Source organism: Macrotis lagotis, chromosome X (genome assembly GCF_037893015.1).
Source record: "Macrotis lagotis isolate mMagLag1 chromosome X, bilby.v1.9.chrom.fasta, whole genome shotgun sequence".
Taxonomy (NCBI): domain Eukaryota; kingdom Metazoa; phylum Chordata; class Mammalia; order Peramelemorphia; family Peramelidae; genus Macrotis; species Macrotis lagotis.
Window position 1 is genome coordinate 644,069,967 of NC_133666.1, and position 14,770 is coordinate 644,084,736.

General features: G+C 53.6%; 1 protein-coding gene across 2 annotated transcripts; it reads left to right on the forward strand.

Annotated features, from left to right (window-relative positions):
* The first annotated feature begins 1,388 nt into the window (after positions 1-1,388).
* GRIN3B (glutamate ionotropic receptor NMDA type subunit 3B) lies at positions 1,389-14,633 on the forward strand. Of its 2 annotated transcripts, XM_074204497.1 has the most exons (9): positions 1,389-1,640; positions 4,680-5,251; positions 6,281-7,355; positions 7,808-7,953; positions 8,073-8,188; positions 9,438-9,589; positions 13,119-13,283; positions 13,691-13,800; positions 14,047-14,633. In XM_074204497.1, the coding sequence occupies exons 2-9, from the start codon at positions 4,716-4,718 to the stop codon at positions 14,414-14,416; spliced, it is 2,670 nt and encodes an 889-aa protein (XP_074060598.1). In that variant the 5' UTR covers positions 1,389-1,640; positions 4,680-4,715; the 3' UTR covers positions 14,417-14,633. The 2 variants fall into 2 exon arrangements, with proteins under 2 accessions (XP_074060598.1, XP_074060597.1); XM_074204496.1 differs by having other exon boundaries at positions 13,691-14,633.
* The last annotated feature ends 137 nt before the right edge of the window (positions 14,634-14,770 follow it).

Sequence of the window (14,770 nt, forward strand, 5' to 3'; positions counted from 1 at the left end):
GCCGGGCCGGGGGGCGGGCCCCGGAGCACCCCGCCCCCCGCCCCCCCGCCCCCCCTCCCCGGCTCCCGCCCCGGGCGCTCTCCGGGCTCGCAGAAGTTTGCCATGGAGTTGGCGGCGGCGCTGCGCCTGTGCCTGTGGCTCTGCCTGTGGCCGGGGCCGGGGCCGGGGCCGGGGCCGGGGCCGGGGCCGGGGCTGGGCCACCCGCAGCCCTGTCCCCGGGGCGCGCGGCTCGGGGCCCCGCTGCGCCTGGGCGCCCTCCTGCCCCGGCCGGCCGCCCTGAGGCGCGCCCTGGCCCGGGCCGCGGCCGAGGGCGCCCGGGGGCCCGGGGGGGCGCCGGGGCCGGCCCTGGAGGCCCCCGCGCCCCCGCCCCGGGACCCCGCCTCGCTGGCCGCCTGGCTGTGCCGCCTGCTGGCCCGGCCCGGGCTGGCCGCGCTGCTGGCCTTCCCGGAGTCCCGGGCCGAGCTGCTGCAGCTGCACTTCCTGGCCGCCAGCCTGGAGACCCCCGTGCTGAGCCTGCTGCAGCTGGACGCCCGCCTGCCGCCCGCCACGCCGGTACGCCCCCCGCGCGGCGCCCTGCCCCGAGCCCCAGGGCGACCCCCGGCTCCCGGACCGCGCCTCCCTCGGGCCGGCCTCGGCGCGCCTCGCTTCCCCAAAGTGCGCCGAATTCTGCCCATTCTCCCGCTGCCCACCCGGGGCGCCCCCGATAGCAGCCTCTCAGCGCCCCATCCTGCCCCAGACCCCGCCGCACCGGGATGCCCCCCGCTCGGCATCGCCGGGCCCCTGGGGGCCCGCCCCCTCCTTCCTTTCCCCCTCCCCCCTCTCGTCCAGCCAGCCTGCAGCTCAGGACGCTGCCCCCCCCAGCCCCCCACCTCTGGGCTCGCCTCAGGCTTTTCCTCACGCCCTAGCTCGGTTTCCCCAGTGCCAGGCCTGCCCTGCCCCGGAGCCTCGGGCCCCCTCTCCTTGGCGGGCCCAGACCCCCTCCCCTTCGGAGTCCCCAGTGTGGTCACAGGCTTCCCCCGAGGCCTCCCTCCTTCAGGGTGGGACTACTGAGGAAAGCCGAGAGAGGCGAGAAGCGGGCGTCGGGGACTCCAGGGGGTGCCCCCGAGGGAGGGGAGGGGGGAGCTGAGGAAGGGCAGAAGACTCTCCTCCATCGCCCCGGAGAGCTCCACGGGGGGGGGGGTCTGGGAGACCTAGGGCAGCAGGAAGCAGTGTTGGGGGGGGGTCCCCTGGAAGCTTCTGGTAGGAACAGGGAGAGCTGGGGGGGACCTGAAGTGGATGAAACTGGGGGGTGCTGGGGAGCCTAGGAGCTCTGGGCGGGGAAAAGCCTTGGTCTCAGCCCGCAGGGGGTGGCTCCGGGGCTGAGAGCCCACTAGGTCGGTCGGTGGGGAGGGGGGCACCTTCACCCTCTGTCCTGGATTTCTCCTGAAGGTCTCAGAGTCCTGTTCTCTGTCGCCCTCTGTCAGACAGCACCCCAAACGGCACCCTGACACGGGGCCTTAGGGATTCAACAAAGTTCTACCAGCAATGAAGGGGCCTTTCTGAAACACCCGCTGCACAGGAGCAGAAGAGCACAAGCCTTTTCCTTTGAGGAGCTAACCCGGGGCAGGGGGAACCCTATGGGCTAGATGACTCATTAGGGGGTAAATACCGAATAAATACAAGGCAGTTAGGGATGAAGGGCACGGGGGAGCCGGAGATCAGGAAGGCCTTTGTGGAGGTGGCCTTGGAGCCAAGGCTTGAAAGGAGTGAGGTGTTCCATGAGGTGGGGTGAGGAGAGAGGGCCGGAATCTAGAAGGGAGATGAGTGGGAAGGCTAGGGGTGGCTGGGTGGCGCAGTGGATAAAGCACTGGCCCTGGAGTCAGGAGGACCTGGGCTCAAATCCGGCCTCAGACACTTCATAATTACCTAGCTCTGTGACTTTGGGCAAGTCACTTAACCCCATTTGCCTTGCAAAAACCTAAAAAAAAAAAAAAGATTGGGAAGGCTAAAGTGACTGGACGTGGGGAAGACTGAGGCCAGCAAGTGAAATATTCTAAAAATAAAGAAAGGCTTTTCTATTGGCTTCTAGAGGTAGACAGGAGCCACTGGCAGCTGCTGAGCAGGAGACTGACATGGCTAGATGGGTATCCATGGAAAATGACTCTGCCAGCTGTGTGAGCAAGGTTTGAAGCAATGAGCCCAGTTGGAGGCAGCTTCTGTCAAGGCAAGGAGATGAGAGAAGGAATATTGCATATTGAAGAACCATAATCATACCAATTTGGCTGGCATATAGACTGTAAAAGGACAGCTGGATGGCTCCATAGTGTCCAGAGCATCAACCCGGAAGCCTTCTCTTTGTCAGTTCAGTTCCAGCCTTAGACACATACTAGCTGGGTGATCTTGGGCAAGTCACTCCACCCTGACTGCCTCACCTTCCTTGTCTGTAAAATGAGCTGGAGAAAGAAATGGCAAATCACTCTGGTATCTCTGCCAAGAAAACCCCCATGTGGTCACTGACTGAAAATGACCCAACAACAAAGTAGTATAAATTGGGGGAAAATAGAAAAATTAGTTTGGAAGAAGGTAGGTTGGCTCCACCAGATTCTAGAGGGCTTCAAGCACCGTATGGTGGCCACTGGAGCTTCTGGAGCAGGGCAGTCATTTGCCTTTCAGGAACATCAAGCCTCCACCTGTATGGAGGACTATGTGGAGTCCCTGTATGGAGGCAGGGACTTCAGTCAGGAGTCTGCTGTGGTAGTCCAGGTGAGAGGTGGTCAGGGTTTAAGTAGAATGGTGGACCATGTGAGAAGCCATCTTGAGGTCCCTTTGCCCCCTTTCACACTCACAGCCCTCCCTGCCTCCCTTCACACTCTCTCCTTTTCTTTTTTCTTTTTCCCCCCCTTTTTTTGAAGCAATCAGGGTGACTTGCCCAGGGTCATACAACTGGTAAGTGTCTGAGGCCGTGTTTGAACTCAGGTCCTCCTGACTCCAGGGCTGATGCTCTAGTAACAGGGCCGCCCAACTGCCTGCTTCATACTCTTTTGGATCCAGCCCCTTCTCTTCACGCCCCTGGATATAACCCCAGGGTCCTGGTTCAGGTTTTTGGTTTTGTTTATTGCCACAGTCCTCCAATTGGTGTCCAGATTTCCAGTCTCTTCTTTCTCCAAAACTGAAGACAGTGACCATGACTCCTCCACCCAAGTTCTAAAATAAACTTACTAAAGTAAAGCCTAAGTCTGACCTGTTGCTTCTCTGCTCAGTAGACTCAGGGGTCCCTGATTTTTACTTCCTAAAATACAAACCCTTAAATTCAATGCCCCCCATAGCCCAACCTCACCTCATTTTTCTCCTGCCTTCCCTTTTGCTTCCTTCTCAGCCCCCCTCCCACAATCTCTCATTTTTATCCCCCCTTCTCTGGGGTCCAGGCAATTGGAGGAGTCATACTCACATGTCTCCTCTTACTATCAACATCCTCCCTTTCCTTCAAGGCCCAGCTTAATGTCACCTCCTCCATGAGGTCCACTCTGACCCTTCCATTTGAAGGTGATCCTTCCCTGCTTGAAAATAATGGAGCATCTCCATCGGCCTCTGCTCCTATAATATTCTACTTTGTTTTTTGGTTTTTGCAAGGCAATGGGGTTAAGTGGCTTGCCCAAGGCCATACAGCTAAGTAATTATTAAGTTTCTGAGGCCGGATTTGAACTCAGGTCCTCCTGACTCCAGGGCTGGTGCTCTATCCGCTGCACCACCTCATTGCCTCCCGTCACATTCTACTTTGTGATTTGTTGTTTGTCCTTCCCTCTCTGTCTCTGTGTCTGTCTGTCTCTCTGTGTGTCATGTGTGTGTTTTTATTAAGGCGATGTGTTTAAATAACTTGCCCAAGGTCACACAGCTAATATCAAGTGTCTGAGGCTGGATTTGAATTTAGGTCCTCTTAAGTCTAGGGTTGATGCTCTATCCACTGTACAGCCTTGTCTTTCATTCTCTAAGAAGACTTGACATTAGGGAGGCGATGCCACGATAAGCAGGTGAATTGGATTGGGGGGGGGGGGCTGTGCTAAGTCACCAGCCTCACTTTCTCCTCTGGAGCCATCTGGGTCCAGTGGCCAGATATGAATCACCGACTGGAGATGGCCTTGAATGCAGTGGGAGACAGCCTTTATAAGCTGAGGTCTACCTATGGCTGAATTTCAGCCCCCCTTCCCTCCCCGACTATATTGGGAAGGGGTGTATCCCCAGCCAGCGTACAGGCATGAGATCCATGGGTACAACGTGGCAGAGAGACAGATTTTGTTTAGATGTCAGGGAAAAACCTAACAGTCAGAATGGACTAGCTCTGTTGGTAGTGAGCTCCACATCAGTGGAGGTCTCAAGGCAGAAACTGTCTGTCTGTCCAATGGTTAGCTGTGATGTAGGATGGATTTTTGTTCAGACACAGGCTGGGTTAGATGCCCCACGAGGCTATTTTTGTGAATTGAGAATGACAAAACTGAAAAGAGAAGTTTTAGAGATAATCTAGTTCCTTCAGTTTACTGAGAGAAAGGAAGGCCCAGAGAGAGAATGTTCTCCACTGTCTCACGGGTATTGTGTTGGGGAAGGGGTCTACAGTGGCTTTCCTCATCCTTCCCTTATCAAGTCAATGGCAGGGCTGGGAATCTCCGAGCTCCCTGACAGTCTCTTCCCCCCTCCGTGTCCCTCAGAATCCATTCCATCTGCAGCTGGACTGGGCCAGCCCCATGGAGACACTGGTGGATGTCATCCTCTCTGTGCTTCGGGTCCATTCCTGGAAGGACATCGCTCTGGTCCTGTGCCGCATCCGTGATCCTGGAAGCTTCTTGGACTTCTGGACCCAGCGCACGGGGCTGGCCCCACAGATGATCCTGGAGCTGAACCGGCTGCCTGGAGCCCTGGCACACCTAGAGGCCCTGGCGGGTGAACCTCCCCCTGTCACAGCTGCCGTCCTGTTTGGTTGCGATGCCAACCGTGCCCTCCAAGTGCTGGCTGCTGCTCCCCCTGGGCCCCGCTGGCTCCTGGGCACCCCACTGGAGGCCACAGAACTGCCCACTCAGGGCCTGCCCCCAGGGCTATTGGCCTTTGGTGGGGAGAGCCAGCCTCCCCTGGAGGATCTCACCCAGGATGCTGCAGGGCTAGTAGTGCAGGCGTTGGGCAGAGCTGCCCATGCCCACCCCGACCAGGCCTTCTCACCCTCAGCAGTCAGTTGTAACAGTCCCCGACTTAAAAGGTCGGAGTCTTGGGGCCAGCATCTGGCTGGGTGAGTATCCCTCACTCCCCACATGTCCTCTCAGGACCCAGGGTCATAGAGAGACAGCATATTGTATTAACCTGGATTCAAATCTTACCTTTGCCCTTTACCAGCTGTGTGACATTCACACCTCTCAGTCTTTGAGAATTTGCTTTTGTAAAGAGAAGCAATTTGTGCCTGGGTCTAGGGAGGTTGAGGTCCAGGGCAGACCCCTCCTGGTGTATGGCATTCAATTCTTGGAGTCAAATCTTGAGCAATGATGCTGAATTATTGCAGCATATTCACTATTATCTAGGTTGGCACCCTATGGGCCCCACAGGAACAAAACCACATGGAGGCCATGGTGAGAGGGAGGATGTCAAGTGTCCTGGCAGCTATCCCTGGTTGAAGCAGCTGGAAACGCTCTGCCTCCAAAAGAAAGATGGGGTGGCCAAGAGGAAGGGGACTTCCAGTACATGAAGGGTTGTCTTGGGGACCAGGCTTTGGCCTTGATTTGCCCACTGGTCCCAGGGGCAAAAACAGGAGCAAGGGAAGGGAGAGACCATTGCAAAGAGGTAGATTTAGATTTGACTTGTAAGAAGAAACTCTAATACTAAGAGTTATGCCAGACAAGAAAGGGCGACCCCCAAGAGGTGGTAGAATCTGCCCCCCCACCAAGGAGATCATCCAGCTGAGCCTGGACAACCATCTGTTGGGATGTCGTAAGAAAATTCTTTTTCAAGTTGTGGGTTGAACTACTGGCCTCTGAGGAAGGTCCCTTCCCACTCTGGGACCTGGAGTCCTCTCACTAAACCTGAGAGGACTTGCTCAAGGTCACCCAGCTGGCACATGTCTGAAGACACGATGGAAGCCTGGATCTCCTAATCTAGGTGATTCCAGGCCCTTTCTAGTATGACATCCTGCTTCTTAGGACCTCTGGGGACTGGTGGCCCTTCATGAGGGCAGAGACTAGACAGGGTATCCTGGTCCTATTTTCAGCTCTCTTGGAAGCCCCCACCCCCCACAACCTGACCACTCCTTTTCCCACTCTCCCCACAGGTTCCTGGCCAATGCTTCCTACCACGGTCAGACGGGCCACATGTGGGTGACAGACACCTCACAGGTTCACATCCAGCGCCACTTCCAGGTGTGGAGCCTCCTGCGGGACCCCCGAGGTGCCCCGGCCTGGGTGACGGTGGGCCATTGGCAGGATGGGCGTCTCGAGCCAGTGGCGGGTGGGGTGTGGCCAGGGGCAGGGGGACTTGGAGGGCAGATGCCACCCCAGTCCCCTCTACTGGAGAATGAAGTTGGGCAGCAGAAGCTGCGGGTGGTCACCCTGGTAGAACACCCCTTTGTATTCACCCGGGAGGTGGATGAAGACGGGCGTTGCCCTGCTGGCCAGCTGTGCCTAGACCCAGGCACCAACAACTCCGCCATACTGGATGAGCTCTTCGCCGCTCTGGATGAACCGGAAAACAGCTCGGTACCCCGAGACCTACGTAAATGCTGCTATGGGTATTGCATTGACCTATTGGAACGTCTGGCAGAAGACTTGCCCTTTGCCTTTGAGCTGTACATTGTGGGGGATGGCAAGTATGGAGCCTGGCGTGATGGGCGCTGGACTGGCCTGGTGGGAGACCTCCTGGCGGGCACTGCCCATATGGCCGTCACCAGTTTTAGCATCAACTCTGCTCGCAGCCAGGTCATTGATTTCACCAGCCCCTTCTTCTCCACCAGTCTGGGCATCCTTGTGCGGACTCGGGACACGGCTTCTCCCATCGGAGCCTTCATGTGGCCCTTGCACTGGACCATGTGGGTGGGCGTCTTTGTGGCCCTGCACCTCACCGCTCTCTTCCTCACCCTCTACGAGTGGCGCAGCCCCTATGGCATGACGCCCCATGGGCGCAATCGTCTCAAAGTCTTCTCCTATTCCTCCGCCCTCAACCTCTGCTACGCCATTCTCTTTGGCCGCACAGTCTCCAGCAAGACGCCCAAGTGTCCCACGGGACGCTTCCTCATGAATCTCTGGGCCATCTTTGGCCTCCTCGTCCTCTCCAGCTACACAGCTAATTTGGCCGCTGTCATGGTGGGAGAGAAGACCTTTGAGGAATTGTCAGGAATCCATGATCCCAAGGTGACCCCCGGGGCAGGGTGGGAAGAAGGGGAGGTGGAGGAGCAGGATAGGCCTCAATACTGTAGCCTAAATGAGGCTCCAGACTCTGGAGACACCCTCAGTTTTAGGGGACATTTAAGAGATGGCACCAGACACCAGAGTACCACCTCCTCCTTTCTCTCTAGACTGTGACTATAAGTCGGCCCTGGATGTGACTTTTCCAGCTGTGGCTGCACCTGGTTAAAAGGGGTGACTGTAATTCAGAGGTAGGGTCGGCCCCAGATGTGGCAGCTCCCTGGTTGTAGAGCCACACCCCAGGTCCAGTTGTGTTCACGAGTGCCAGGTCACCGAGGTACTGTGGTCCACCCAGTCCTGAGGCTTCTCCAGCTGTGGTCACAGGAGAGGAAGGGACAGGGCTTGAAGAAGCCTCTCCTGGTGCCTTACTCTCCATCCTTCTATCCGACCCTCCCCAGCTCCACCACCCATCCCAAGGCTTTCGCTTTGGCACCGTGTGGGAGAGCAGCGCTGAGGCCTACATTAAGAAAAGCTTCCCAGAGATGGCTGAGTACATGCGAAGACATAATGTGCCCACCACTCCTGATGGGGTCACCATGCTCACGTGAGGGCGGCGGGGATGGGGGCACAGGTTAGGGCTGGGGGCTGGGCCTGCCCTAGACCTGGGATAGGGAGGCTGAGTCGAGGTCCCTGCCCATGACTGGGCATCTCCTCCTGGCCCAGGACAGACCCTCCAAAACTCAATGCCTTTATCATGGACAAGTCTCTGCTGGACTATGAGGTCTCTATTGATGCTGACTGCAAACTACTGACTGTGGGGAAGCCATTCGCCATTGAAGGTGAGTGCCATCCTTCCCTCTCTTGAGAAAAGGGGTCATGGCAGGGAAGCCAGAGAAGGCAGGGCCTTGTTGTAGATGGCTTGGACCCTGCCTAAGGCCAGAGCATGGTGGATGGTGAGTGGGGGGGGGGGTCATTGATGTCAGTGGGGGCCGGGGCATGAAGACTCCAACTCTGGTTTTGATTAAGACTCCCTTGGGACATTGTTTGCTGTTGGACTCCCCCACACTTATGAAACTCAGCATGGTAAAGATGAGAAGAGCCTTAGAACACGGAGAGTCAGAGCAAGAAGGCCAGAGCTGAGAGGAGACATAGAACATGGAAAGTCAGAGTGAGGGGAGTCTTAGAATATGGAAGGTCAGAGCTGAGAGGAACCTTGGAACACAGAAGGTCAGAGCTAGAGAAGCCTTCGAACAGTTAGGGTTGAGAGAACTAGAAGGGTCCTTAGAACAAGACATCAGGGCTGGGAGGGACCTGGGAACATAGTACACAGCTTTTCAGAGCTGGTGCAGACATTCAGGGCTATCGGAATTCAGGAGAGATTCCTGTGGCAATTTAGGGGCTTCTTGGAGAAGATGGGACATGGGCCTGTCTTTGAAATATAGTGAAGACCTGTCTTGGCCAAAGGTTGGTATGGAGAACATTCCAGGCAGGAAAGTTGAACAAAGAGGCAGAAATCTTTTTGAAAAAGTACTGTTAAGAAGCATGATGTGATCCACTTTAGGGGAAGTATGTGTTTGGAGAGCAGTTTGAGGGAAGGATGGAGGATGTTTGGAGACAGAGCATGGAGGCAGCTAGGTGGTGCAGTGGATAGAGCACCGGCCCTGGAGTCAGGAGGACCTGAGTTCAAATGGGACCTCAGACACTTAATACTTACTTAGCTGTGTGACCTTGATTAAGTCACTTAACCCCATTGCCTTGGAAAAATCAAAACAAAACATGAAGGCTTTGAATGCCAGGCTAAAGAGTCTGGACAGGATCAGCCAGAGATGGACATAACCAGAGATGTACTCGGGGATGATTCTTCTCACTTGTACAGGAGAAATTGGAATTGAGGTAAAGAGATATGGAGGTGAGTCAGGACCCTTGAACTGTGGCCCAGCAAGAAGCTGGTGGCCTTGGTAGTCTCCTTCTTCTCTTTGGGGCTTCTTCCCCTTAAGTCTTGGGGAGGACCTGGGAAGTCTGCGTGGCCTAGGAATAGAACTTGTGCTCCTTCATGAGATGAGGAAGCGTCCTGGGTCCTGTCTGCAGGCTACGGGATAGGGCTGCCGAGGAACTCCCCGCTCACCTCCAACCTGTCTGAGTTCATCAGTCGCTACAAGTCCTCAGGGTTCATCGATCTGTTGCATGACAAATGGTACAAAATGGTGCCCTGCGGCAAGAGGGTCATCGCTGTCACGGAGGTGAGTGGGGACTCCTGGGCCTTTCCCTACTACTGAATTTTCTTTCACTTTAATCTTCAATTTCTCATTTACTGTCCTATGATCCTGATTATTATATATATATATATATGGCAGTAGGGTTAAGTGACTTGCCCAAGACCACACAGCTAGGTAATTATGAAGTGTCTGAGGTCAGATTTGAACTCAGGTCCTCCTGACTCCAGGGCCAGGGCTTTATCCACTACGCCACCTAGCTGCCCCCCCACTTACTACTAAATTCTCAACCTTAAGCTTCAGCTTAAAATACAGGAAGGATGCACTCTTGTCCAAGATGAGAGGGGAGTCTGGCAAAGGCTGGTTAAAAAAGGAAGCCGACTTGTACCCAAAGCATTGTCCCAGCTGCCCGGGTGACAAAGACAAAAATGAAGCAAACCAGTGGGTGGAGTGGATAGAACGCAGGGCCTGAGTTCAAATCCAGCCCCAGATGCTTATTAACCTTAAGTAACCTTAAGCAAGACTTAACCTGCCTCAGCCTTAGTTTCTGAATGTGTGAAATGGGGATAATAAGAAGCCCCTTCCTCTCCAGGTCATTGTGAAGGCAATGAAATGTTTGCAAAGTACTTACACACATTCAGTTGTGTCTGACTCTACATGACCTCGTGGGTTTTCTTGGCAAAGATACCGGAGCAGTTTACCATTCCCTTCTTCAGTATGTCCCTATTTTACAGATGAGAAACTGAGGCAAATAAGTGCAAAGGGTCACGATGGCAATCAGTGCTCTAGTCTCCATACTGCCTTGCTGCCCCACCCAGCAAATAGTAGGTGATCAATAAATGCTTGTCCAAAAAAAAAATGCAGGAGAATCCTCTAAGAGGACAGCCGGGATGGTGGAAGACCTCAAAAACTAATCACAAATGGGTCAGCCAAAGGCACTGAGTATGTTTAGCCTGGAGAAAGAAATGATTGATTGATTGATGGGGAGGGAAGTAGGGACAGTCATCAATCATCATTGTGCCTTTCAGTGCCTCATACACAGTAAGCACTAAATCCGTACCTGTTGACTGCTTGGGGAGCGGGGTGATTGTATTTAGATATTTAAAGGCATGGTGGAACGGGTTTGATGTCTGGCTCCAGGAGAGGAGAACAAGGGAAGGGACAAGATGCAGAGGCAGATGGAGGCCAGCAATTAGTGTGTCTGTGTGTGTGTTTGTGTGTGTGTTTGTGTTTGTTTGTGTGTGTGTGTGTGTGTGTGTCCGTGTGTGTGGAGGTGTCTCAGGCATTAGTCAGGTTTCCCTCCCTTAGAAGCAGAGACTGGATGACCCATCTGGGAAGCCAGAGAGGGTGTTCCAACACCAGTGGCACCAGGTCAGTTCTGAAGTCCTTTCCCTCTCTTGCATCTGCCCTTACTCAAGGCCAACCATTTCCTTAGTGCCTTAAAGTACATTCTGCAGTCCCTGTGAGGTCATGGAAAGTTATTGCCCCTGTTTTACAAGGGAGACCAGAACTCAAAGCCACTTCAACAAGCAAGTCTCAGACTACTCCCATTTTACTGATGAGAAAATGGAAGACTGAGATGAGGAGTGATCCCAAATTCTACCCTCCCTGGGGAAATTATAACCCAGGGGACTGAATTTTAGGGCTCCATGGAGAATTGTGACCACCCTGTCCCTGAGTAGAAATCCCCAGGATAGTATCTCTGAAGTCTTGCAGCAAAGCAGAGCTCATTAACCACCTTGGCAGTCCATCCCCCTTTTGGATAGTTCTCATGTAGAATTAGGGAGTTTTTCCTTAGACTGAGTTGAAATCTTGACCTTTTATTTGGACCCAAGTGGACCTCATTCTGCTCTTTTTCACATGATGGATATTTTACAGCTGTCAAATCCTGAGGACTCCTCCTCTCCCCAAGTCAGCAAGCATTTATTAAGAGCCTATTCCTTGTCAGACAGTGCCGAACGGGGCGGGGGGTGTACCAAGAAAGGCAAACCTAGTCTGCCCTTGGGAAGCTCTCCATTGGTGAGTGGTGCTAAAACGGTGAACCCTGGTCCATCACCATCCTGGGCACTTTTTTTTTTTAGCTCTTTGTCTTTCCAAATAACATGGTGCTTGGATCTGAACTCAATGATCCAGATGGCTTGGCTGGGACAGAGTACAGAGGGAATAACCCCTACCCCAGTCCCCCACCACCATGTCCTGGTTTGTTGTTGTCCAGTTGTGTCTTTGGGACCCCATTTAGTGGAATGGTTTTCCATTTCCATCTCATTTGCAGATGAGAGAACTGAGGCAAACAGAGTTAAGTGACATGCTCAGGGTTATATAGCTACTCTCTGAGTCCAGATTTGAACATAGGAAGGAGTCTTCCTGACTCCAGGCTATCTCTCCCAACATCTTTTGGACACAATGCTTTTCTTTTCTTTTTTGTTTTTTAAGGAAAATTGGAAAAAAAGTTTTTGGTAGGTTTTTAAATTTTATTTATTTAAGGCAATGGGGTAAAGAGTGGCTTGCCCAAGGCTACACAGCTAGGTAATTATTAAGGGTCTGAGGCCCAAATTTGAACTCAGGTACTCCTGACTCCAGGGCCAGTGCTTTATCCACTACACCACCTAGCTGCCCCTGATTAACCTAGAAGTCTTGCCTTATCATGGAGCTATATGGAGATTAAAGCAGGGCTCTATCCACTGTACCACCTAGCTGACCCCTTTTGGTAAGTTTCTTAGGAAAATTGGAATACAGTGCTTTTCAAGGCAATTTTAAGATTTTTTTTTTTGACTACCTTTTCTCACTGAGAACTAAGAGAGCTTGCACTTCACTCAGGTCTCCAGATCTTTTGCACATGAACTGTTGTCTGGTCCTCCTTCCCCCACTCTGCAAAGTGTTAGTTTTTTGAACCTAAGTGTGGTACTTTTCATGGATGCCCTAGTATAGTGGATAGTGTGCTGGGACTGGAGTCAGGAAGACCTGAGTTCAAATCCAGCTCATGATCTTAGCTTATGTGACCCTGGCACATTACTTAACCTGTTTCCCCAACTGTAAAACAGGAATAATAGCATCTACTTCCTAGGGTTGCTGTGAAGATAAAATGAGATACTTGTAAAATACTTAACATAATGTATGACAAATTGTAGGTACTTAATAAATGCTGTTCCCTTTCCTATCACTCTTCCTAGTAGTTCTAGAGAGATTTTTTTTTTAGTTTTTTTTGCAAGGCAAACGGGGTACGTGGCTTGCCCAAGGCCACACAGCTAGGTAATTATTAAGTGTCTGAGACCGTATTTGAACCCAGGTACTCCTGACTCCAAGGCTGGTGCTTTATCCACTGCGCCACCTAGCCGCCCCATAGAGAGATCTTTTTTGATCTCGATTAAGTTAATATGCAATAATTAACTCCTATTCTGTCTCTCCTTCTACCAAAGGGGATTAGATTTAGAAAAGAATATCTGTGGATATATGTGTATACACATTTACACATACCCAAACACACATGTGCTGCATGAGATATAAGTGGTCGGATTTTACATGCATGACTACAAACACAGGACATGTCCTTCCTCAGACACTGCAGATGGGCATCTACCACTTCTCGGGGCTGTTTGTTCTTCTCTGCCTGGGCCTTGGATGTGCTCTCCTCACCTCTTTGGGTGAACACATCTTCTACCTCCTGGTCCTACCTTGGATGCGCAAGCACACCAAGCTACAGTACTGGCTGCACACAAGCCAGGTGAGTGGCCCTGGCCTCCCAGGCTTGGGGATGCGCACGATGGATTGGGGGGAGGGCCACCTCGAACACGCCCAGAATTGAAGCCTGAGGAGAAGGGCCAGTTTCAGGCTACAAATAGTCATCCTAATAGTCCCCTTCCAACAATCCCGTGGGGAAGGAAGTGCTGTGTGTGATCATGTCCACAACACAGCAAAGGAAAATGTCAAACAGGGACCTGGGGGGGTCTGATTCCAAGTCTGCTCTGTTGCACCATTGTCTTCCCTAAAGGACCCGGAGAGAACAATGGGATCCTCTTGTTCTCAATTCCAGTGACCTGGGGGAAACCTCAGAAATCCCAGGAGCAGCAGGGGAAGGGAAGGTATGCTGGCTCACTGCTCCCATCCCTTCTCTTTTACATGGGCTGGTAGAAAATCCATCGAGCTTTAAATATTGGCTTAGATCAGCAGAAGAATCAGAAACCAAAGCCGGAGCAGGAGCCAGAGCCGCAGCTGCAGCCGGAGCCAAAGCCAGAGCCAAGGTTTGCTGCTGGGAGGCCGGGACTGCCTCCCCTGGACTACCAGGGGAGGCCCCAACCTCAATGGGGCACTTGGGGCCTGGCCTCCCTCGTGGCTTCAGGGAAAGGGGGGCAAAACAGACTGGGTAATACAGAGGAGGAACCCCTAAGTAGTGGGCTCTATGACATGATGGGGACACGCCCAGGAGAGGGGTTAGAGCAACAGACGGGGTCTTGGCGGTACAGTGACCATGGTTCCCCTTGTTCCAGCTGCGACCCCCAATGTGAGCAGAGCAGTAGGGTCAACCTCAGGCCAACGGTGAAGGGTGAGCGGAGGGTCCGATTTCAGGAGCCCGAGGTCAAGCGGTCTGACCTGCAGCTCACCAACGGGCGCTTGCCTCAGCAGCAACTGGCAGCGCAGCCACTTCCACAGCCCCCTCCTCTGGCAGCTGCTGCTGCCACCACTCCAACTACCAGCCAGAGTGAGCTAAAGGCGCTGGAGCAGAGAATCGAGGGCATGCGGGATCAGCTCAGGGCTGCCCTGCTCAGAAAGAGTGAGCTGGTGCTCTTGCTTGGGAGGGACCTGCCCCCCCGCAGTCGGCTCCTGCTGCCCCCCCAGGAGATCAGTGAAGACAGGTAACCGTGCCTGACTACCCACCGATGCCATGGCCCTGGAAAACCACTGCCCTGCCTGGAGCATGTTGGAACCTAGCCCGGCTGAGTGGGGAGTGGGTAGGCCGCACCTGAGCTGCTGTGTTGCTTTGCTGCTCCGGGCATTCCTGCCCAGTTTCCTCTCCCCCTTTGGGGCACTCTGTATCGTGGCTCATCTTTTTATTCAATACAACAGCTGCTGCTCAGGTCCCTCCATAAGGGCAGAGTCTGAGGCTAATTTTGGCCAAGGTTGGAGGATAAGATCACCAATTCACAGGCTCTTGGCTATGGCAGAAACTGCGTGTAGGGAATCCTGAGGACCCAGCACAGGTTAAGGATGGCC